General features: G+C 40.4%; 1 protein-coding gene across 4 annotated transcripts in view; it reads right to left on the bottom strand.

The window, feature by feature from the left end:
- Positions 1-24,462, bottom strand: part of HEATR3 (HEAT repeat containing 3) — a 36,443-nt gene that overhangs the window by 4,886 nt on the left and 7,095 nt on the right. For 2 of the 4 annotated variants that reach the window (XM_060084745.1, XM_060084746.1), the window contains 8 exons: positions 22,346-22,486; positions 20,562-20,839; positions 16,176-16,266; positions 15,912-16,069; positions 15,544-15,626; positions 13,986-14,122; positions 7,276-7,364; positions 2,111-2,254 (listed from right to left, as the gene is read on the bottom strand). In XM_060084745.1, the coding sequence (XP_059940728.1) occupies positions 2,111-2,254; positions 7,276-7,364; positions 13,986-14,122; positions 15,544-15,626; positions 15,912-16,069; positions 16,176-16,266; positions 20,562-20,839; positions 22,346-22,486 (1,121 nt within the window). Of the gene's footprint in view, positions 1-2,110; positions 2,255-5,546; positions 6,306-7,275; positions 7,365-13,985; positions 14,123-15,543; positions 15,627-15,911; positions 16,070-16,175; positions 16,267-20,561; positions 20,840-22,345; positions 22,487-24,462 lie in introns of those variants that run through there. The other 2 variants (XM_060084748.1, XM_060084747.1) reach the window with 2 other exon arrangements.

The following is a 24,462-nucleotide window of genomic DNA, read 5'->3' as shown; positions in this document are numbered from 1 at the left end:
CGCAACAAAGAGTAGCCCGTGCTCACCGCAACCAGAGAAAAGCCCGCGCACAGCAACGAAGACCCAACGCAGCCAAAAATAAAATAAAATAAAATAAATTAAGAAATGCTGAGTTCAAACTCCAGCTCTACCGTAAATAATGGGGTGACTCCGGGACAGTCCCGTTACCCACTCTGGGCCTCAATTTTCTCATCTGAATATAAGTGGTCTAGATAACCTCTAGGATAGTATTAAAATTTAGTATCTTATCATGTAACATGAAATATACAGCATCACCTATGAAGTAGTTTTACCGAAAAGGTTAAATCTGAATCTAACCTAGCTTTTAGATCTAACTTCCATCTTGCGGGAGATTCAGAGGATAAAGGAACAAACTTAACACCGCAAGGAAGCAATCAGACAAATCCAGAAGGCTGAACATTATGAGCCAACCAACCCAGGAGCTGAGGAAAAAACAGGTGTTGGGAGGTGGTGCTAGAAGGAGCCCAGCTCTACATGAAGAGAGGCTTAGAAGACCCCAAAACAAGCACAACATGTAGACTTTACTTAGATCCTGGTTTAAACAAACTATCCACAAATAGATATTTTTGGAACAACTGTAAAGTTCTGAATATGGACCAGGTATTAGAAATATTAAGAAATACTGTTAATTGTGTACAGCATAATGGTGGTTATATAAGAGAGTGTCCCTCTTTTTAAGACATGCGTACTGAACCCATAGGGGCAAAATACCAGGATGTCTTTACTTTAACACACTCAGCAGAGGAACTACTTGAAGTATATATGATAGAAAACTAGGAATTCTTAAATACGCTTGATGGCTATACAAAAATTTACTGTACTTGCTACTTTTCTTCATGCTTGAAAATGTGACTAAATAAAAATATTTTAGAAATCTTATGTTATGCCTGAGAAAAACTCGCTGTTCCCCTAAAGTGGACCTTGGACCTTACAGTCTAAAGGGGTGGGACGTGATTATACCTACACATGCTCATCGGTATATGGGTACACGTACAGAGCCCCACAGCCATGCTCTCTCACCTGGTGTCTATATATCAAAATCCCTGGAATGACACAGAAGAGATGGGTAACGGTGGCTACCTCTCTAGAGTGGAACTGGGGGACAGGATGTTTAGGAGTGGAGATGTGTCTTTGCACTATAGATTCTTTTCTACTTTCCTAAATGTTTTGCTATATGCACGTATCACCATTTCAAAATAAGCTTCTAAAAAATACCAGTCACATTGTTTAGCTCTTAGCAAGTTAAGAAATATTTTATAATAATCAGTTTATAAACCATTATCAGCAATCTACACTTCAGCAATTATGATTAGCACAACAAAGGGTAATTTTACTATTACTGTTCTTTTACTTACTAGGCTGTATCTCTGGCAGTGCAGTTCCTAAACAACTTGTTGAGATAAAGTGCTGGAAGCAAACATGCCGAGTGAGTTCCTAGTGTGCTGGCACTACCAGAGTTGCTGCTTAAAATTTATGAGAGGCCTTAGGATGAACTGGGTGGCTTTGTGCAGAATGCACTACAGCCTGGTGTGCTGAGGAAACTGTCTGGACTGTTCCTTCATCAGTAGGAGAATACAGCATGTACACATTTAACGCCAACAGCAAAGGCAGAGGCATCTTGAACAACTTTGAACCTTGGCCTTCCACTGAAGACAAATTTATGTTTGATAAAGCATCTCCGGAGTAAAGTTAAATGGCAAAATGCGACAACTCTTCAAGTACCTACCTGATTCATGGAGTTAGATTAAGCCAAGGGGTATATTTTAATAATATACCTTAGTAAGCGACTTTTCTTTTTCTTGCAATATATATATATATATATATATATATATATTTTAGTTTTATTTTTTGGCTGTGCCGCACGGTAGGCGGGATTTTAGTTCCCTGACTAGGGAGCAAACCCATACCCCCTGCACTGGAAGCTTGGAGTCTTAACCACTGGACCGCCAGCGAAGTCCCCAGTAAGCAACTTCTTGATATGATTTCTTCTCATGAAGTCCACAGACGTTTTTAAAATCCCACACCAATCGCCACTCTCCTCCCATTTCTAATGAATTAATGATTTAGGTTGGAAGCATATTGTTTTTACCTTAAGATTGTCAAGTGTACCATCTTCTTTGGCTAGGACGCTGCCAGTGATTCCTAAAATACTAACCACATTTACCCTCACCCCAACATTACTACTATGGATGCCTGCTCTGCATAGTGTCAACAGCTGGCCGGGAGTCATGCACTGTTGGAAGAGAAGGAGAGAGGATTCAGCATGTTAAACTCAGCCAATTCCAACAGCATGTGCAACGGGATTGGCAGGAGTCTCTTCTACAAGAGGCATGGTGCTACAAGTGACACAAGCTCTCGGGGGAGAAGTTAGTACATATTCTCATCACTCATTAATAACGCTGGTAACTCTGAACTAGGACGAGGCCTGCTCATGTCACTGTCACCACTTACTCTCTCCCACGGCTGTAAGCCTGTAAAAGAACCTTCAGTTCCTATTTGTCTCATTTGAAGACTTTCATTCAGAGGCACACAGACCAAAGAGATTCTCATTTCTTCTTTTCAACGTGGATCATAAACAATGTAAATAGGATCATGCAGCTTTAATAAAAATGGGCTGAAATCTATACAAGGTAAGAACTGACTCTGAGATTTGTGTGTTATGGTAAATTATTAAAGATGGTAAAACCCATTAAATTATATAGTGCTTCCACCAAGTAGTGATAATTTTCATTTTAAGCTGATGTGAACACACACGTGGACACAGGTATCACAGCAGAGTGCGAATGTCACTTTCTCTTTCATAGAAACTGAGGGTCAGAAGTTATGTTTTCGTTTTTTTTTTTAGAAGTTATGTTCTTGAAAAAAATTCTCAAATATACAAAGAGAAAAAATTTAAAGAGTATATATTAGAGGCCAACATCATGTGCTATAGTTAACAGTAAAACACCAGAGACTTCCCATTAAACTCTGGAACAGGGCCAAGTCTGGGTTGGCACTGCTCTAGAGGTGTGGCCATGCAATGACTAAGGACGGAAGGAAGACAGGCCACCAGAGGGAAGGAGGCCCAAGAACTGTGAAGCCAGGTTCCTGGGAAGAGCATCCACGTGGATTCCGAAATCACCTAGAATCACGACGGGACCAGTGAAAAGTAACAGAGCCCAACAGCAGGAATCTTCAAGGAACGAGGGACGCCCTTGGGGATGGTGGGTGACAGTAACCAAGAGAGGTGGGGAGGTGTGGTCTAGTGACGTGGTACTCAGAACTGGAGGATTTTAGAAAGGAAGCAGTGAGGACGGTTTAGAACTGTAGTTCTCAAACTTCAGAGTGCATGACAATCACCTAGAGAACTTGTTAAAACACAGACGTCTCTGGGCCCCTCCCCAGAGTTTCTGCTTCCGTAGACTGGGGGCAAAGCCCTAGGATTTGCCCTTATACACAAAGAGGAAAAAGACCACGGACCCGATAGCGAAACTGGCAAAAGATGGGAAAAGTTACAGAAAAAGAAATGCAAAGGCCCTTAAAACACATGAAAAGATGTCCAACCTCCTCACAGTAAGAGAAGTGCAAATTAAAATTGGGATATAATTTCTCACCCATCAGACCACTTAAAATCCAACATTCTGACAACATATTCTTCTGGTGAGGCTCTGGCAGAACAGGCACTCTCAAACGCTGCTGGTGGAGGTTCGAAACGGCTCAGACTCTAGGGAGGGGTCTACAGCAATACCCAGAGCAAAGTTACAGATCCACCCACTCTCTGAGCCGGCAAGCCCAATTCTAGGAATCGATCCCAAAGACACAATGGCAAAAACACAATAGAACTTCCGTAAAAAGGCTATTCACTGCAGTTCTACTTGTAATAGCAAAAGATTGGAAACAACTAAAATATCCATCGATGCAGACATGTTGAATATGGAATATGTACACAATGGAGTGATATGACGCTGTAAAAAAGAAATGAGAAACATGCCTAGGATGATTAATAAGGGAGAAGAGTAAAGTACAGAAGCACTACTTTTAAGAAAAGGAGTGGGGCTTCCCTGGTGGCACAGTGGTTGAGAGTCCGCCTGCCGATGCAGGGGGACACGGGTTCGTGACCCGGTCCGGGAAGATCCCACATGCCGCGGAGCGGCTGGGCCTGTGAGCCATGGCTGCTGAGCCTGCGCGTCCGGAGCCTGTGCTCCGCAACGGGAGAGGCCACAGCAGTGAGAGGCCCGCGTACCGCAAAAAAAAAAAAAAAAAAGAAAAGGAGTGAAATACAAATACATACATATTTTGCTTATGTTTTCCAAAAAAGAACAATAGAATGATAAACTAAAAAATCAAAAATGATGATTACCAATGGCACAAAGGAAAGAACAGGGGCAAAGGGACAGAAGCTGGACTTCTCTAAACATATACATATGTATATTCTTTTTGGGGATAAAATGTACGTAAACCTTACCATTTCAACCATATTTAAAAGTACAGTTCAGGGGCAGTAAGTACAGTACATTCACACTGTTGTGCAACCAACCATCACCACCATCCATCCCCAGGACTTCTTCATTGTTCCATACTGCAACCCTGTACCCATTAAACAATGTCTCCCCACAAACCCCACCCTCACCCCAACCCCTGGTAACCACTGTTCTACTTTCTGTCCCAAAAATTTAACTACTCTAGGTCCCTCATAAGAGGATTCATACAATACTTGTCCTTTTGTGTCTTTCATTTAGCATAATGTCTTCAAGGTTCATCCATGCAGTAGCATGTATCAGAATTTCATTCTTCTTTAAAGCTGAATACTATTCCATATATGTATATACCATATTTTTCTCTGAATATATCTTGTTTCAGTTTTAACTCTGAAACTGTATAAATTATTTATATAATTAAAAAATAAAAATTAAAGCAAACAAAAAATGCTTTAAAAAAAAGCTGAAACAGGCTTCCCTGGTGGCGCAGTGGTTGAGAGTCCGCCTGCCGATGCAGGGGACATGGGTTCGTGCCCCGGTCCGGGAGGATCCCGCATACCGCGGAGCGGCTGGGCCCGTGAGCCATGGCCGCTGAGCCTGCGCGTCCGGAGCCTGTGCTCCGCAACGGGAGAGGCCACAACAGTGAGAGGCCTGCGTACCGCAAAAAAAAAAAAAAAAAAAAAAAGCTGAAACAACTGAAGCTAAATTTATAACAAGCCACAAAGAGAACTTTTCAAGCAACTTTAAAACACAGTAATTTGTATAGTCCTAGAGGGATTTGTTTCCCTAAGGACATGAAGAATCACAAAGAAATCTTAAACTGCATTCAGTAGTGTTATTGTTAGTAATAATACCATTATTTTGAAATTATTAACTACATTCTGTAGGGTAAAGTAAATAATTAATAATGAGTTTTTAATGATGGTTTAAAAAACTGGTCATTTTTAGAGACTGCTAGGACACCAACTCATTATTCTAGAAAAAAGGGTAGGGTGGGGGGAGGGAGAATCATACCCTATCTTTTTTGGTATGAAATTTATTTCAAAGTTACCAACTAATTGATGAAATAGGAAGTTTTTATTTATAGAAGAATCACAGCTAATAAATGCTTTAAAAGGAATGACAAAATTAGGATATCTCCATTTTGCAAACCCTAATGAAATAGTGGATCTATACAACAAAAATCACTGGTTGCTACAAGTGAATCCATTGATTAATCTTAACATCACTATTTTACAACAATATGTGATTTGTGATATAAAAGTAGAATATACATACAGCACTACGAATTATTTTTGCCTAAAAAAATCTGATCCTGAATCTAATTAAGGCTCTAGACCTAGCTCTCAATTTATAGGAAATATGGGAGACAGAGGGACCTGTTAAATAACAACATTGTTAAAGCAGCCAAATCTGAGAATGGGGAAAATTCTTTAGGACAGATGACAGCATCTTCTTCTTCTTTTTTTTTTAATATTATGGCATTTTCTTTTTTTTTAATTTATTTTTTATTTTTGGCTGCATTGGGTCTTTATTTTTGGGTGTGCGCGGGCTTTTCTCTGGTTGCGGCGAGCAGGGGCTACTCTTCGTTGCGGTGCGTGGGTTTCTCATTGCGGTGGCTTCTCCTGTTGCAGAACACAGGCTCTGGGTGTTCGGGCTCAGTAGTTGTGGCTCACGGGCTCTAAAGTGCAGGCTCGGTAGTTGTGGTGCGCGGGCTTAGGTGCTCCGCGGCATGTGGGATCTTCCCGGACCAGGGCTCGAGCCCGTGTCCCCTGCATTGGCAGGCGGATTCTCAATCACTGTGTCACCAAGGAAGCCCGATAGCTTCTTCAATGAATAAATAGTACGGGGAAAGGGGGGCAGGCAGGAGAAATGTTATAAATTCAGAGATTTAAGGATCTGTCAGTATACTAAAAACTACTGAATTGTATACTTTAAATGGGTGAACTGTATGGTATGTGAATTAAATCTCACTAACCCCGTTAAAATATATATATTTAAGAGACCAAAATATGTATTTTGGTCAACTAAGAACAATACATGGATCCTACTTAGATGCTGATTTGAACAAACCAATTGAAAAAAAAAAGACATTTTAAAAGCAATCAGGGAAAACTGAACTCAAACTGCATATCAAATGATAATTTTAAAACATCTGTTGATTTGGAGGGTTTGGGATAATGGTATTGCGGTTAAGTTTTTTAAAAGTTCATTTTCTGTCACAGACACATAATGAAGCACACAATAAAACATTCATGGGTGAAATAATATGATTTGCTTTAACTATTCCAAGAAGCTAAAACAGAAATGTAGGGAAAGTGAAAGAAACAAGAATGACAAGATGCTGGCAACCTGTTGACACTTGATGATAATGCTTTCAGGTAACAATACTATTATCTCTGCTTTTAGAAATGTTTGAAAATTTCCTTCATGAAAAGTAAAAAGTAAAAGTGATAAGGCACCTATCACAGAAGTGCAGACAGATCACTGTGGAGGATCTGGAGCACATGCCTGAAAATTTCTGTAATAAAATGTTTAAAAAAAGACAAATGATTTCCAGAGAAAATACTTACAACACAAATGCCAAACACATTGTATCAACTAAAAAACTGTGTATGTTTTGATGGGGGTGGTGGGGAGAAGGAAAGGATTTTACTTTTATACTTTCAGTACTTTTGTTTCCACTTTACAAGGATCATGCATTACTCTTTCAATAGAAATAAACAGTTAAGCAATAAATTTTGCCTCCGTAATATAGAATCTTTGCTAGTTTCACATAAAAATTTTAAAACCTTACCTGAGGAATGTTCTTGGAGGCCACTGTTTGCAAAAGGGCCCTCAAGGCACTACTTATGGCTTCTAAAAAGTCAACATGCTTAGCAAAATCTAAAACACAAAAGTGAAATAGAAATTTGTTTTTGTCTTTCTCTAAGAAGAGTTATTTTATAGAAAAAGAGTCAAAATAAAGCATGTTAAATGTTAATATATGCTACAATAATAAAAAATTTGATATTTAAGCCCAAACTGTGAACTGTATATTTTTTGAAAGATTACCACAATCAGGATAGGCCTGACAGTCCTTGACTTGTAGATGCTGGATTTTCATGTAACTCACACTTTAGCACATGATAAGCCTGAGCTAACCTTTGTAGACTGAATTCCGCTTTTCACAGACTGCTATCACGGTGCTGGGCAGACATAGGGTACAGTCATCTCCCAAGTCAGAGTGTTTCCTCGCCAACCCAAGCCCACTGCCCAGCCAAGAAGTGTTGCTTGTGCAGGGCCAGGCCACTATGCCTCTGGTTTTCAGTGGTTACTGTGGTTTTTACTGACCCAACTTCCCCTTCCCACTCTTGCTCAGTTTTACTCTTTTCTTATTGTTCCTTCTTCCCACACAGGATAAACAGAACAACAGCAATAAACAATTATGCTAACACAGCCATATAGGAGGGTGAGGACCGCCTAGGTGAGCTGGCTCCCTAACCCCTTTGGTGGGAAGGGAAAGCGATTGATGTGGTGTGACAGGTTATATTTTCCAAAAATAGCCACAACAGGGCCTCCCTGGTGGCACAGTGGTTAAGAATCCGCCTGCCAATGCAGGGGACACGGGTTCAAGCCCTGGTCCGGGAAGATCCCACATGCCGCGGAGCAACTACGCTCGTGCGCCACAACTACTGAGCCTGCGCTCTAGAGCCCGCGAGCCACAACTACTGAAGCCCGCGTGCCCTGAGCCCGTGCTCTGCACCAAGAGAAGCCAGCGCAATGAGAAGCCTGCACACCGCAACGAAGAGTAGCCCCAACTCACCGCAACTACAGAAAGCCGACATGCAGCAGCGAAGACCCAACACAGCCAAAAATAAAAAAACAAATAAATAATTTTTAAAAAACCCAATAAATTGATTTAAAATTAAAAAAAAATAGCCACAACAGTATATCCAGTTCTGTATAATCTTGCAGAACCTTGCCACTTCCCATAAAGACTGTGGAGTCTATTTCCCCTCCCCTTGAACCTGGGTGGGACTTTGTGGCTTCTTCAACCAGGACAACATGTGAAAGTGACAGGCTAAGTGGTAAAAGGCATGACTTCCACCTGACTCACATGCCTTTGCCCTCTCCTCTCTCTGAACTCTCGCCCTTGGAACCCAGCCACCATATTATGGAAGCCCAGGTCACACGAAGGAGTCAGAGGTGGGTGTTCTGGCTGACAGCCCCAAACCAACTACCAGACATGTGAGTGAATAGGCCTCAGATGATTCTGGCTCCCAGTCTTCCAGCAGAGGCCCTAGGCTAGGGTTTCTCAACTTCAGCACTATGGACATTTTGGACCAGATAATTCTTTGTGGTGCATGTGGAGTCGCCTGTGCACTAGGATATTTAACAACATCTCTGGGCTCTACCCTCTAGATACCAGCAGCAACCCCCAAATTATAACAACAAAAAATGTCTCCAGACATTGACAAAAGTCCTCGGGGGCAAAAACTGCTGCCAGTTGAGAAACACTGGCCTAGACATCATGGGGTAGAGAAAACCATCTCCACTGGACCCTTTCTATATCCCTGACCCATAGAAACCATGAGAAATAGCACATGATTACTGCTGTTTTAAGCCACCAAGTTTTGGGGTGATTTGTTATATAGTAGTAGACACTTTGTCTTTCTCCTCTATGGTGCCCTTGGCCAAATAAAGATTCTGATGCCCCTTTCTGGGCTGCATGAGAGCAAGGCAGCTTCTGCAAAGACTGGAATCAAGGCTTGTTTTATCTTTCAGCTCTCTCATTTTCAGATATATGTTATGCACAGAGGTAGGGAATTCCTGTAAGTATCACAGAACAGATACTAGGATACTTTAGGATCAGACAGACCAGGGACAGAATCCAGCCTTTGACATTATGTGACCTCTCATGTTGGTCTCAGCCCAAGTGTTAGCTCCTCAAAGGGGCCTTTCCATACTAACTAGTGCAACACCTCATACCATTCTGCTTTTATGTTTTTCCTTCCTAGCCAAAATGACCTTAAACCTTTATTTATATGAAAATGCAAGCTCCATGAGCATGGCAGCCTTGCCTATCTTGTTTATGCCTGTATACCTTGGACCTAGAACAGTGCAAGGTATAAAGTAAGTCAATAAATAAATAGTGGTTAAAAGAAGGAACCCCCCTGAAAAAAGTTCCTAAACCTCTAAATCTCAGCGTCCTCATCAGGCAGGTGGAGTAATAAATGCCTAGCTCATAAAACCTAGTACCTAACAGGCCCTCGAAAATTGGTATAAAATTGTTATTATTAAACTTCCAAAAGTCACCATACTGGCTCTGAAAAGTAACTTATATTCGATTAAAGCTGTAAGTGTAGTCCTGGAAATCTGTCAGCTGCACATAAAACTATTAAACCATGTTATGAAGAACTAACTTGATACAAACTAGAACACATCTCAGTACCAATTTTTTTTCTACCCTCTGTTCTTAGGAAAATAACAATTACCTTAGATTCAAAATCCTAATCTAAACTACACTACTGTTTTACATTATGTGAAATTCATATTTTCCCTAAATTTGGATGATTTTTATTTAATTCACATTTCTGGTCATTTATCCAAATTAGGGAAGGAAGTTCAAACAACTCTGCCTTTCTAAGAAATTCTCAGTAAAAGGTCAAGACATGTGGTACTGTCAAAAGAAATTAAGTAAATGTCAAAAGAAGTTAAACAAAAGAGGTGATTCAAAATGTCTTTCCCCGCAACAACTTTATACAGTATCTAAGAATTTGTAGCACACCTAAATGTAGGTAAACAGTCAACCCACAAGTAATCAAGCAGCAAATTATATTTAGGTGAATTCTGCAGACTGATTTTCAATGTTCTGATATGGAATAAAAAACATATCCCAGAATGGGTGCTACTACCATTCTAACTGTAATGAAAAAGAGCTTTCTGCTTCCCAAAATCTAGGGTAGCAGGGAATCCTAAATGATTTTAGAACCCATGTAATGGAACAAATGACAAACTGACCCAATCTGCAAATACAACATTGCTAAAAATTTCTTATGTTTTGAAGATCAATATTTTAAATGAAGGAGACAAAGATGCTGGTGTTTTGAACACAAGGACCAGACTCTACTAAAAACTTGCTCATTTTATCTCTGATGTCAGCCACAAATCTATGTAGGTATGTATCACAGATTTTTTTTTTTTTTTTTTTTTTTTTTTGCGGTACGTGGGCCTGTCACTGTTGTGGCCTCTCCCATTGTGGAGCACAGGCTCCGGACACGCAGGCTCAGCGGCCATGGCTCACGGGCCCAGCCGCTCCGTGGCATGTGGGATCTTCCCGGACTGGGGCACGAACCCGTGTCCCCTGCATCGGCAGGTGGACTCTCAACCACTGTGCCACCAGGGAAGCCCTGTATCACAAATTTTATAAGTATTCAGAACTGTATTTCAGCATCAAAACTAAAACAAGGGCTCCCCTGGTGGCGCAGCGGTTGAGAGTCTGCCTGCCGATGCAGGGGACACGGGTTCGTGCCCCAGTCCGGGAAGATCCCACATGCCGCAGAGCGGCTGGGCCCGTGAGCCATGGCCACTGAGCGTGCGCGTACCGCAAAAAAAAAAAAAAAAAAAAAAAAAAACTAAAACAAGTTAAATACAATACAGCTGTACGATCCTCATACATTTAACTTTCAAACATGGTAACACAAAAAAGAGAAATTTAGCCCCATTCTCCCCACCAAATTCTTCAATAACAGTTCACATTATCTATGTAGAGCTCATAGGGTTACACTATTTTATAAATCCCAAATATTTGGAAAGATTATACTAGAATAGTATAAATATAAGCAATTATCCTTTATCAAAAATTTCATTCTGGGGCCTCCCTGGTGGCGCAGTGGTTGAGAGTCCGCCTGCCGATGCAGGGGATACGGGTTCGTGCCCCGGTCTGGGAGGATCCCATATGCCGCGGAGCGGCTGGGCCCGTGAGCCATGGCCGCTGAGCCTGCGCGTCCGGAGCCTGTGCTCTGCAACGGGAGAGGCCACAACAGTGAGAGGCCCGCATACCGCAAAAAGAAAAGAAAAAAAAAAAAAATTTCATTCTGATAAAAAGGTTATGTCTAGAATAGCTAGGAAATTGGAATTTATTTAAAATCTAAGTGTTTAATTATACTTTCTCACAATTAAGAAACTTTCCATTATTTCTCTAAGGCTCAGCTTGTTATAGTTTTCCTGTGATCTTTCCAGGTAATAAATGTGCATGTACCAGTGACCAAGAATAGCCAGCTGAACTAGGAGAAACACACCTAAGTGTTTTCTGCATAGCAGAGGCACAGAATATGTGCACTTATTTCCAGTGAAATAAACTCTTCATGCTGGCAGGGAATCGGGCTTGTGGGACCTTGTCTGGATTCTCATCGAGAAATGGCCCAGAGGAAAGAGATGGCAATTGTGAAACTAGGGCAGACAGGGTTCTCTCAGGTTACGCAGGTCTTGGAAGCACTAAGAGGTCTGGGTAGGCCCTGCTCGCCTGGGGGCCTAGCTGTGGACTCCCCTATCTGGCCCTGCTCATTGCAGGGAGCCCATGGGAATGCGTGGATGGGAGGGAGCATGAGCAATAGCAGTCTCCCCCAACCACCCCTCCACAGGACATCCTGCTGGGCCGACGGAAACCATCCCTCTTGCCCCCCATGCCATCCAGATCTCTTTAGGTTTATAAGGCTGGGAGAGAAATATAAAGCTATAGTCATCATTTGGCCAGCTCACAATGACCAGTCACCTCTGTACTCCAGAGCTGGCCCAGTACAGGCTTGGAACGGGAGTGGGGCTAACACTGCTCACATCCTGTTCGACATCCTGTCTTAGGTATGGCTGGGCATGTGGTTTTCACATGATGGCACCAGCTAAAGAATACACAGCGTGAGATCACTTGAAAACTCTGCCTGTTAACTGACAAATATTGATAACTATATAATGAGTTTCTAAATATTTACTTAATCTTTAAAAATTAATCTAGAACTTCTAAAACGTGCACCATTAAATACACAGCACCTCTTCATAGAGTGCAAGATAGATGTCTTAAAGAATCAAAGACCGACTCTTGAAGGAATGCTTATACAGAAACTTGTATTTAGTCAAAAGTAACCATATTTTGATCTTCTAAGAGTTTCATCTCTTGGACTTAGTACTGTGTCTGAGAAGGGGAAATGTTAAACGTTTGGTACAGAAATAAGAGCAGATTCATATCTCCCATATTAACCCTCACTCCAGACATACATGCCGGATAGAGTAACGCGAGGAATTTTCCTTTACTATGTAAAATACCTCTATTTCCTTTCTCTGTCTTGTTTGAGCTCCTATAGTTTAATGTGGCGAAGTTAAATGAGATTCTACTACAGTGAACTATGACAATCTGTTAGAAGAGCATGCATTATACACTGTACAGCTAGGTCATTTAAAAAGAACAGTTAACAAATTGCTTATATGTGGAATCTAAAAAATGATACAAATGAACTGATTTACAAAACAGAAATAGAGTCACAGATGTAGAAAACAAACTTATGGTTACCAGGGGGAAGGCGGGGGGAGGGATAAACTGGGAGATTGGGACTGACATATACACACTACTATATATAAAATAGATAACTAATAAGGACCTACTGTATAGCACAGGGAACTCTTCTCAATACTCTGTAATGACCTACATGGGAAAACAATCTAAAAAAGAGTGGATATATGTATAACTGATTTACTTTGTTGTACAGCAGAAACTAACACAACACTGTAAATCAACTATACTCCAGTAAAAATTAAAAAGAACACCTAACTAACTAATGTGCAGTATCTCTCTAGGTTTCTGCGTACAAATGAAATTAATCTATATCAGATACCTGTAACTTAAGAGATTCAGCTTATACCATGCAAAGGTATTTGAAGAAAGACATGTGTTAGAAAAAAAGCAAGGTGTAGAACTGTGTGTATGGTAGTCCATCATTTGCCTTAAAAATACACATACATACTTTTGTATCGAGAATCTCTCTGGAAGAATACACAAGAAACCGGTAACAGTGACCAATTCTGGGAGAGGAACTGGGTAGTGTGAGAAAAAGGAGGGAGGCTTTCCAGTTTATGTGCTCTCAAACCTTGTGAATTCTGTCATACACATCTGTAGCACCCAATCAAATGTAAATCAAGCGATTTTATATTTAAGAAGAAAACTAAAGAATAGAGAATTACCCGAATATCTTAATGAACCCTAATATTTATGATATTTGTGATGCAGCCTTAATTGTCCTGACATAACTGGATGCAAGCAATTTTAATGAAAAAGAAAAATATACCCCAGAGGCCTGCCTGCACACTTTGTTTTGACTCTACACCACCGGCAACTATAAATATATGACTGCTACCGTCTGGGAAAGGCTTCTGCAGGTTGGATGAGAGACTGTATAATTACAAACTCCAAGTTCCTGGCCCTTCAAAATTCTGCTCTATCCCAGTCGTTTTTCACAATAAGGCCTAAATATTTACCTGGCTGAGAGAAAAGCAGTTGTGACAGATGCTGTGCAAGTGTCTGAAGGGCTGCAGGTCCTCCCAGATGGTCCACATCCAGGAGGGAGACAAGGCTCTGGAGACACACGAGGGCTCTGCATTGTATAGTGCTCATTCTGCAAAGGAAGAGAGAGAATGCTGTCTGTTCCTCTCACAGTAACCCAGCGGAATTCAGCACTGACCTTGAAACTAAGTGTCAGATTCTGAAAGGGACCATCTGTAAGAAGAAGGAGTTCTAGGGCAGTGAGCAAGGATTCTTAAAGTGAACTGTCAATCCTACCAGATCAAACTGCTTGAGCACTCAAGGCTTCTGAGGCACAGCTCATTTATGAGTCACATGGAATCTGCTTGAGAAAAATTTCTATGCATGGCAGCATCTTTAAAATTATTTTTAATTGTGAAATATGACATACATAAAGCACTCAACGGATATACAGAGTTTAACGGTTTACAAAGCAAACACCTGTGCATCTAGGTAGGAAATAAACAATGCTGGCACTATTTAAAGGACATGGAAGCAACCTAAATGTCCAACGACAGATGAATGGATAAAGAAGATGTGGCATATTTATACAATGGAATATTACTCAGACATAAAAAAGGATGAAATAATGCCACGTGCAGTAACATGGATGGACCTAGAGATGATCATACTAAGTGAACTAAGCCAGAACGACAAACATCATATGATACTGTTTATAGGTGGAAACTAAAAAAAAAAAAAAAAAGATACAAATGAACTTATTTACAAAACAGAAGTAGACCCACAGACATAGAAGACAAACTTATGGTTGCCAAAGAGGAAAGTGGGGGAGGGATAAATCAGGAGTTTGGGATTAACATACACACACTACTATATATAAAATAGATAAGCAACAAGGACCTACTGTATAGCACAGAGAACTATAGGGTAATAACCTATAAGGGAAAAGAATCTGAAAAAGAATACATATATATCTGAAACACTTTGCTATACACCTGAAACAAACACAACACTGTAAATCAACTATACTTCAATTAAAAAAAAAAAAGAAACGCTGCTAGCGCCCTCACGGCCCACCTGTCCCTTCCCTATCACGCCCCACCTCCTTGACCCCAAAGGTCACCACTCTCCAGACTTTTATAGCAGATATTTCCTTGCTTTTCTTTACAGGTTTACCACCTATGTATGCATCACTAAATGAAACAGTTCAGTGTCAGTGTTCTAGTTCAGATTTTTTATTGCTGTATGTGTTAATCTAACGTGTTAAGAAGTAGCTCAGCTGTATGTATTCTACTGTATGATTATGTCAGCATTTATTTATCCATTCTGCCACTGATGGACATTGAGGTTGTTTCCAAGTTGGGGCAACTGTGAATCACACTGCTATGTGCACTCTCCTGTCTTAGTGAACATATGGGCACACTTCTCCAGGGAACATACACAGGACACTGGGGGAGAGATCTTGAGGGGGGAGTTGGCATCTTCCATTTAATGGTCCATCATTTCATATAATAACATAATGACAAATGGTTTTGAAAATAGAAAAGCTCTTACTTTCTAATCAAAGGTTTCCAACTGGGGCTTCTAGAACACATGTCAACTGCAGTGCTGTTTGGAAAGGCAGTTTTCTCAAAAATCTGAATTTAAAAAAGAAGTAAGGCAAAGGTTAAAGAGTAGGGTTTTTACATGATTCCTTTATAAAATCCCAACATGTGACTTCAAAGTGAGATGGTCAGGCTTGATAAAGAGGTACTCAGGAGTTCTGAACAGCCCACCTCCAGTGCTGTTCATTGTTTTGTTTCCCAGATCTTATCAATTACCCACACCTGGCGGTATTAGCGTACTTCTTTCGCACACAGAAGGAACAGCTTTCTTCAGCCTTCCCTGTGCTCTAGAATGAGCCTGGACTGGAAACAGACTACCTTCTGTGGGATGAGGTAGCTGGTGAGAGCGGTGTGAACCTCATGGGAGAGGCAGAGGGGAGACAGCAGCTGCCCACCGCATTCACTGAGCGAATTCTCCATAAAGGCGTCGCTTTCATCACTGCTGGAAAGCTCCTCCCATTCATCATCGGCGGGATCTGGGAAGAGTGCAGATCACACAGAACTGGGCTATTTAAGATAATCCTCATGGAAGCTGCCCTCCCAGTCCAGGGGAGGGTATCTAAATGGGAACTGGTCACAAACCTTCACTGCAGCACATGTTGACAATGATTTCCAGAGCAGTCTGCTGGGCTGTCAGCAACGCTATGGTCTCTCTCAGCTCCTTGTCGGTGGGCTTAAAAAAAAAAAAAAAAAAAAAGCAAACGACCAACTCTCAAATGTGTGGAAAAATATTTTCATGTGACTCTCCTTAGTTAAAGCCTACTAAATGATATTTGCACTTGGAATAGAGGACATGGGTGGGGGTGGGTAAATAGAAGAAAAGTCATAAAGTGCTGGAAGCACAAACAGGCATTATGATTCCTCTTGGCACTGTGCAGTGGGCCACTGTTCACCGGGTTCGCATCTATCTGCACGGTTATTTTCTAAGTGTTGCTTAGTTAGCTGGAGAGAACAGAAAAATATTCAGGAATTCTGAACTAAATTCACCCTGAAACTTAATCTAATGTGTTAAGAAGTAGCTCAGCATACTAAGATTAAAACAAGAGTTCATTTTGGACACCAGGCACTTACACACAACAAACCTGCTCTTAGACGCTTACACATTTTCTTGGAAAAGACTTCATTAACCAGAACTACTAACAGGCCCTTATATGACCAACAGAGCTCGGCTAAGGAGCAGATAGGCTTGCTGCTTTCTGGCTTTCTTTGAAGACTGCAATAAAGCATTTCTTAAAGACTGAAGGAAGAGGGGGACTTTTTCTTCTGGAAATAAATAACATGAACCTAACTTATCAATTAACATTCTCAAAATGGGTTGTATAAATTTATATGACCTTAATTCTCAAGTCACCTATGAAAAGTGAAATAGCTTCACTCCAAAACAGTACATAAGCTAAAAGTAATGTATATTTTGTTGTCTGAATGTTTCCCAGTTTCAAAAGTTTTCTGTCTTTTCAATGGCTGTAAAATATTCCATTAAATGAATGTATTATAATTTATTAAGCATTCCTCTAGCACAGAATATTTCAGATTACTTGGTTATCCTATTTCCTCAGATTTACTGGATCAAAGGTTAAAAACACATCTATAAATCTTGTGACATATTCCTGTTCTCCTTTTCCAGAATGTTGTACTCATTTTTAATCCTCCAGTAACTTCTTGTGCAACAATTTAACTGTAATTTTGAACCACATTCTTAAAAAAAAAAAGCAGACAGCTAATTTAATAGATGTAGCATAGGAATCCTTATGTTTATATTCATTTTATTGCTGGCAAGAATGTATCTAGGGACTTCCCTGGTTGTCCAGTGGTTAAGAATCCACCTTCCAATGCAGGGAATGCGGGTTCGATTCCTGGTCAGGGAACTAAGATCCCACAAGCCGCGGGGCAACTAAGGCCGCGTGCTGCAACTACTGAGCCCACGGGCCACAACCACAGAGCTCAGGTGCTCTGGAGCCCGTGCGCCGCAATGAAAGATCCCGTGTGCCACAACTAAGACCTGATGCAGCCAAAAATAAAATTAAGTAAAAAGAAAAGAACGTATCTAAAACTTACTCCTACTCACTTTGATATTCAACTAAACATTTCTTAGAGGCGACTCAAAGCTACATAAGACATGCCTTTGCTGGGCTCTCATCCATTTAAAACCTACGAAGATCTGGCTTAGAAGAATTCTGAAACTAAGTTCCTCTTCTTTACCTGACTTTCCTGCTCAGAACATTTCCCTGCTTCTTATTGTTATCAAATTGACATAAAGAACCAATCTAGAGGAAATGTTATGACAGCTGAGATTTGCTTCAAAATATTCAGTAGTTGAGACGGGAGAGTGGGTAGGGAAATAGATGAAAGAAAACAGACTGTGATTTGACAACTGCTAACTGTGGAAGCTGGGTAGGGAGTGTCCTACTTCTCTGCATGTTACAGCCACAACTTGGGTCAGTTCTCTCTTTACAGATTTGTGCTTATACCTTCTTAAATTAAATGATGCAATTAAGGGTTTTGATTCTAAAGGATCCCTGCACAAGCCACTGGGCAGCGTGAAAGACCAGAGCTGACTGGCTGTAAATTTGTATTCCTGGCACATGGCAGCACTATGCTTAGCACCCTACTGGCACTTAAACACTGGCTGCCTGATCAGCATGTTAATCATCCAGTCTACTCAGCTATGGTGATAGGCTTTAAAAAGCAAGCTTTTGTTAAGAGAAAATACTGCATTTTCTAAGGACCAAAATTCTATTTCTAAGTAATACTTGGGAAAGTGAATCTCTAAATAACAGTTAAATATCGATACTTTTAAACAGTGGCACTTCATCTTGGTGGACGTGGATCTCAATCCCCACTCACTCATTCCCTGTAGGGCCCCTAAAAGCAAGGCTGGAGATGGGGAAACCCTGCAGGAGTGCTGTTCTCCCAGCCAGAGATGTCCAATCTTTCAGAGTCCCCCTGACAGCCCAACTGGAATTTCCACTTCTGCTCTGATGGGAATTCGGGGTGGGGAAACATAGTATATGTGCATCTGGCAGGATAAAGTGACCTGGTCAGCACGGTGCAACACGTGCAGAAGAGCCTCCAAACCCTGACCTGTTATAGCTGATGTTCCGCATGTGGATCCCAGATCTGTAACTCACCTCCATGTGGTACCTGAGGGGATGCTGCTGGGGTTCTAGAAACACCCTTTGGAATGACAAGGCTCATAGCTATGCCTTTGACTATCTTGCTTTACTGATTTTAAATTCTACCCACTCTGACTCAGATGCACAAGTGAGACAAGGAGTAAATTTGGGGTTCAAATGCACGCCTCTTGCACCAAAAGGGGGTGATATGATTTTTAAGCTGCTTTACGATCTGCAAGCAACTCAAGGGCAGGATGGCCTTTTCATTTTCGTATTCACCCCAGCACTTAACACAACGCTTTGCGCCTAACAGCTATTCATGGGGATTGTGGCACATATACACAATGGAAGATTAATCAGCCATAAAAAGAAACGAAATTGAGTTATTTGTAGTGAGAAAGTAGTTCTTAACTATAACATTTGACTGCTTTAAGACACCACCAATTCAGCTTCACAAGACGTCATGAATGTAGGGCAGTGGTATACTGATGAGTTTATGCCCACTAAGAATTCTTTAAAAATAAATCTGAAAAAAATAAAATAAAATAAAATAAATAAATAAATAAATAAATAAATCTGTCAAAACTCTAAGACATTGGGGCTTCCCTGGTGGCACAGTGGTTGAGAGTCTGCCTGCCGATGCAGGGGACGCAGGTTCGTGCCCCGGTCCGGGAAGATCCCACATGCCGCGGAGCGGCTGGGCCCGTGAGCCATGGCCACTGAGCCTGCGCGTCCAGAGCCTGTGCTCTGCAACGGGACAGGCCACAGCAGTGAGAGGCCCACATACCACACACACACACAAAAAAACCCTCTAAGACATTGACTTAAGATACTTCTCAGTTTCAGTTCATTGTGCATGAATCAGGACAGGCCACGAGTGAGATGGTAGAAAGTGTGACAGGACATTACTAGGGTTCTTCCAGTTCAGGCTTCATTCTTTCTTCCGAATGACTTCAGCAGCCTCCTGTCTGGTCTTCCTGCGGCCAGTCCCCTCAAACAACACTAACCCGCTTTCACCATGCTGTTTCTTACGCCATCCCTTAAGACAGCTCAGGTGTTCTGTCCACAAAGCCTTTTCTGAGAGCAACTTCCTTTCTGCTTCCATCTGAGCCCGTGTGCCACATCTACTGAGCCTGCGCTCTAGAGCCCACGAGCCACAACTACTGAGCCTGCGTGCCACAACTACTGAAGCCCACGTGCCTACAGCCTGTGCTCCACAAGAGAAGCCACTGCGGTGAGAAGCCCGCGTACCGCAACGAAGAGTAGCCCCTGCTCGCTGCAACTAGAGAAAGCCTGCGTGCAGCAACGAAAACCCAACGCAGCCAAAAATAAATAAATTTATAAACAAACAAACAAACAAACAAAAACTATAAACCAGTCTGCAAAAACTACAAACCATCATTAATTTTCATAATCACCCAACCTCCTCTGCTCGCCAGTGGGGGGTAAATGAAAGTTCGGCTTGCTACTTTGGTAAGGCTAAACACTAAAATAAAAGAGACAAGAATGCAAGGGACAATTCAAGCAAAGTAAAAATTCCTTTAGTTTGAAGACAGTCTGGGAGAGAATATGCAACTGAAGTGGGAGATGACCACATGTCTCTGAAGTGCTGCAAAAGTACTGGTCTACCGCATCTTTCAAACCTTCTCTATATAAAAGTTTTGTCTTAGGACATTTTTTTTTCTCCTTTGGGAGATTTCTGAGTTATAAGTTAATGGGAAAACATGACTTTTTTTTTTAACTGAAATTCACTTTATAATTAACTTTGCTGTAACATTTTCCTACAAAGCTTAGGATACCTATTGAAAGAAAATAGCTGTATTAATCCATGTCTGAAAGCATCAATCCAACTTACTGGAAGTAAATCTGAAACGAAAGCTTTCCTTCTGACTTTCCTTCTATGAGGAATTTCTTCCATTTCATCATCCTCAATCAAATCATCACCATTAACATTCTGTAGTGTGTCCTCAGTCTCTGCAGCAGTTTTTATCCTTTGAGTTTCGGCCTCCTTCATTTGAATAACTGTTTTACCAGCATCCATTTCCAGAACTTCAGATAAGATCTTTAGTATGGCATTTATGATTTCTGCCTGACTCTTGGATGGAATAATGTCCTTTAGATTCCAAATTGTGCCTGTGGGAAAAAAAATGAGCACAAGGACAAAGAAATCAACTGTGAAATCTTTTATTAAATACAGTTCCCATGAGAGTGGTTCTTTAAGCTCAGGTGTAATTTCAAAAAATCCCGATCCCACTGCCTTTGTTCAGTTTTTATTAAATGTCAAAAAGCTTTGCACTGAGGCAGCTCCCTTTATTACAGCAGTCCTTCACAATCGTCTCCTTTTCTTGGCACACAATGCCTTGCTCTGATACACCAGAGAGCAACAGATCAAGAGAACACCGATCGAGTTTCTTCTACCACGACAAACTGAGTTGCCTGGCTTTCTTTCATCTTAACCTGAGCTGCTCTCCTAAGCAGCTTCTTATATTCCAAGAGTGGAATGGAATGCACTAAAATTCCAAGGTCTCACGGACAACCAGAGAGCAGGTTCTTGGTTTTTTGCTTATGAAACTAGAATAGCTACTACTAAGTAGTTAGACTAATTAAAAAAAAAAAATGTGACGGTTAAAATAAAAATCATTCCTGGGTATATATATTCAAAAAGAATTGAAAGCAAGGACTCAGACGGACATCTGTAGAACCATATTCATAGCAGCATTATTCATCAACAATGAAGTGGAAGCAAGCCAAGTGTCCATCCACAGATGAATGGATAAACAAAACGTCATATATACATACAGTGGAATATTATTCAGCCTTAAAAAGGAAGGAAATTCTGACACATGCTATAACATGGATGAACCCTGAGGACATTACACTAAGCGAAATAAGCCAGTCACAAAGAAGACTGTATGATTCCACCTATTTGAGGACTAGAGCAGTCAAATCCATAGAGACAGAAAGGAGAATAGCAGCTGTTGGGGGCTGAGGGGAGAGGGAAATGGAGTTGTTTAATGTGTACAGAGTTTCCATTTTGCAAGATGAAAAGTGTTCTGGAGATTGGTTAAACAACAATGCGAATGTACACTGCTTAACTGTACACTTAAAAATGGTTAAGATGTTAAATTTTATATTATGTGTATTTTATCAGTTTAGGGGAAAAAACCACCTCTCAAGATAAGTTACCCCTGGAAGACCAAAGGGCAAGAGGAAAATATATAATAAGTTTCCTACTACTTGACATGTCATCAGATTATTTCTTCTTTCTGTATTTAGAAATTCTGGGGAGATGCATTGCAGGTGAAGATCTTATAGGAAAGTGAATGGTCATGTCTTAGACGCCTACACTACAGTCAACTTCTGAACTCACTGGTTCATAAATAAGAGGGGGTCCTGACAACAGCATTTCTTTATCAGACAACAGTAGTTTGTTAAACTAAAAACAAATTTAATCTTAGAAGGCTTTGAAACTATGCAGAACCGCTTGAATTAAGGGTCTCCACTAAAATATTAAAATTTTCAGAACAGACTAAGCACAGAAAGCCCTGATGTGGTGAAATGGGGGAATAACTTTGTCCCCCATCTTTACCTGCTACAAGTTACTAAAAAAGCACACTATCACATATGGCTAAACTTTACCTGCCACCAATGTCTTTAATAGAATATATTCCATGGAATTGACAGGTGAAAGCATTGCTGATTCCAGCACATGCAATGCTGGGGCACTGAAAGATTTCAGTAGCTCTGGGTTATCTTCGGTCACCGTCTGCAAACAATATGCTATAAAGACAAACATCAAATATTTAGAAAAAAATGAATTCTGCTAGGATAATTTAAACCAAAATAACTCATCAAAAAACATTTGCATCTTTACAAGTTCTCTGGACACAGGTAGCTTTTGTAGGAGATATACGCTTTCCCTCAAACATGGTACATGCAAATGAGGCTTCCCAAACTGTCAGAGGTATAAAAGACCTTTTTTCTTGATTTCTAATCCTTTATAAAACTATACTTTTATAAAATATAATTTAAAAGCCTCTTAACCGCCGTGACAATGTGGAATTACTATAAACATTTATAAAGGTTTAGCCTCTATTTCTGTACTCATCACAGACCAGTAGCAAACAGCCTGCGGACCAAACACCAGTGCACTGACAACGCTCTCAGGATAGTTCTGTTGTCAAAGACAAGCCCTAGGTTTGGGAACACTCTGGCTTCTTTGAAATTCGGCATGACCTTAAAAGTTAAGAGTTATTTCTGGTGAAACATATTTAAGGAAAAAAGTATTTTATATAAAAATATGAGCAAATTAAGAGATGGGTAAAATATTAATAGACATATGATTTATTTAGCACTTAACTGTTCTCTGGCATTAGAACAAGACAATGGATTACAACTTGTAAATTAGAAATAATTAACTGCAAGTATAAAAACAGTTGGGATTGCATGAAAGGTCTGACTGAAGCACAAATGAGGAAGCAAGCCCAAATTTGTTTTCTTTGAGATACTGTAGACCATACAAATCCATTTCTTTCCAGGTCTAAAACTTCCAAAGCAGATCGTTCCCATCCAAATTAGTAGTCAAAATACATGCTATTGCTGTGCTCTATTTTGGTTTCCAAAATACATTTATATATAAATCTATATATATGTATATATGTACATATACATATATTCCATCCCAATGTAGTACTTTTTTCATTAAGAGACAGACTAAATTCACTTTAGCAAAAAAAACAAGATAAGTTGTGATTGCTAAGACAACACAAGCTCAAAGAAAGCTATATTAATACATAGTATGGAATCTCAGAATTTCCCTTTACTGTATATAAGCTGTGCTTGATTTTCAAAACAAAAGTAATTTGACATTTGTTTAAAAAATCATGAACCTAGGTAAGTGCCAAGGAAAACACTGCTATATAATGCAAAATAATTTTATTCTGATCCATTTTTTTAAAGTTCTTTTAAAAAAGTTCTTTAGGAAAAAAACTAAATAAATAACCAACTCTATAAAACTTAAGGCCCCAAAACAGAAGTGAAGTTTCTCCTTTAAAAGCTATGAACTTTCCTGAAATTCTCTTATTGTAATAAAGACTGTCCTCTGAGACTAAAAGTCACCTACCAATTTCCTAGTTCGACTGTTTTTAAAATTCTCATTTACTCACAAATCTCCCCTTTGCCAAAGATTCCATTTTGAGAAACTGATTTAAAATTTTTTCTCAGTAGTATTTATTCCACTATTATTTTTTCCTTTTCTGTTCTATTTCCACTAGAGCCAAGAGAAACACTGGTAAGGGGAATACACTTCAGTAAGCGGAATAAACTTGTCCTTGCCAGGAGAAATACACAGTTAAATAAAAGGACAGCCAGATGCCTATATTATGATGGGTAGAAAAAAATGCTTTTCACTCATTATTTCTCCACTTGCCCCCAGAGTTCTGCTGAGCCACCCACCCTCTGGTTTCTGTCTCCTCCCCCTGCTGAGTAAGGGCCCCCGGTGGCTCTCTAACCCCATGTACAGAAGGCAAGGGAGCCAAGGCAGCTGAGGCTGCCAGACTTTGCTTTCCCTGTCTGGAAGGCAAGCAGGCCTATGTGAAATTCCAATCACTTATTTTCCTCTCTCAAAAAAAGCACGGGTTATCAGAAGTATTCTTCTGGAAGTATGAGATAGTGGTACAAGCCATTTAAATAAGTCTACATTCCAACTAACTTTGGCTCAAAGGCCTGGTAGTTGTGGGTTACTGTTTCTCAGTAAA

Source organism: Mesoplodon densirostris, chromosome 19, assembly GCF_025265405.1.
Source record: "Mesoplodon densirostris isolate mMesDen1 chromosome 19, mMesDen1 primary haplotype, whole genome shotgun sequence".
NCBI lineage: Eukaryota > Metazoa > Chordata > Mammalia > Artiodactyla > Ziphiidae > Mesoplodon > Mesoplodon densirostris.
The sequence above is the reverse complement of the archived record's forward strand: the minus strand, read 5'-3'. Positions and strand labels throughout refer to the sequence as shown.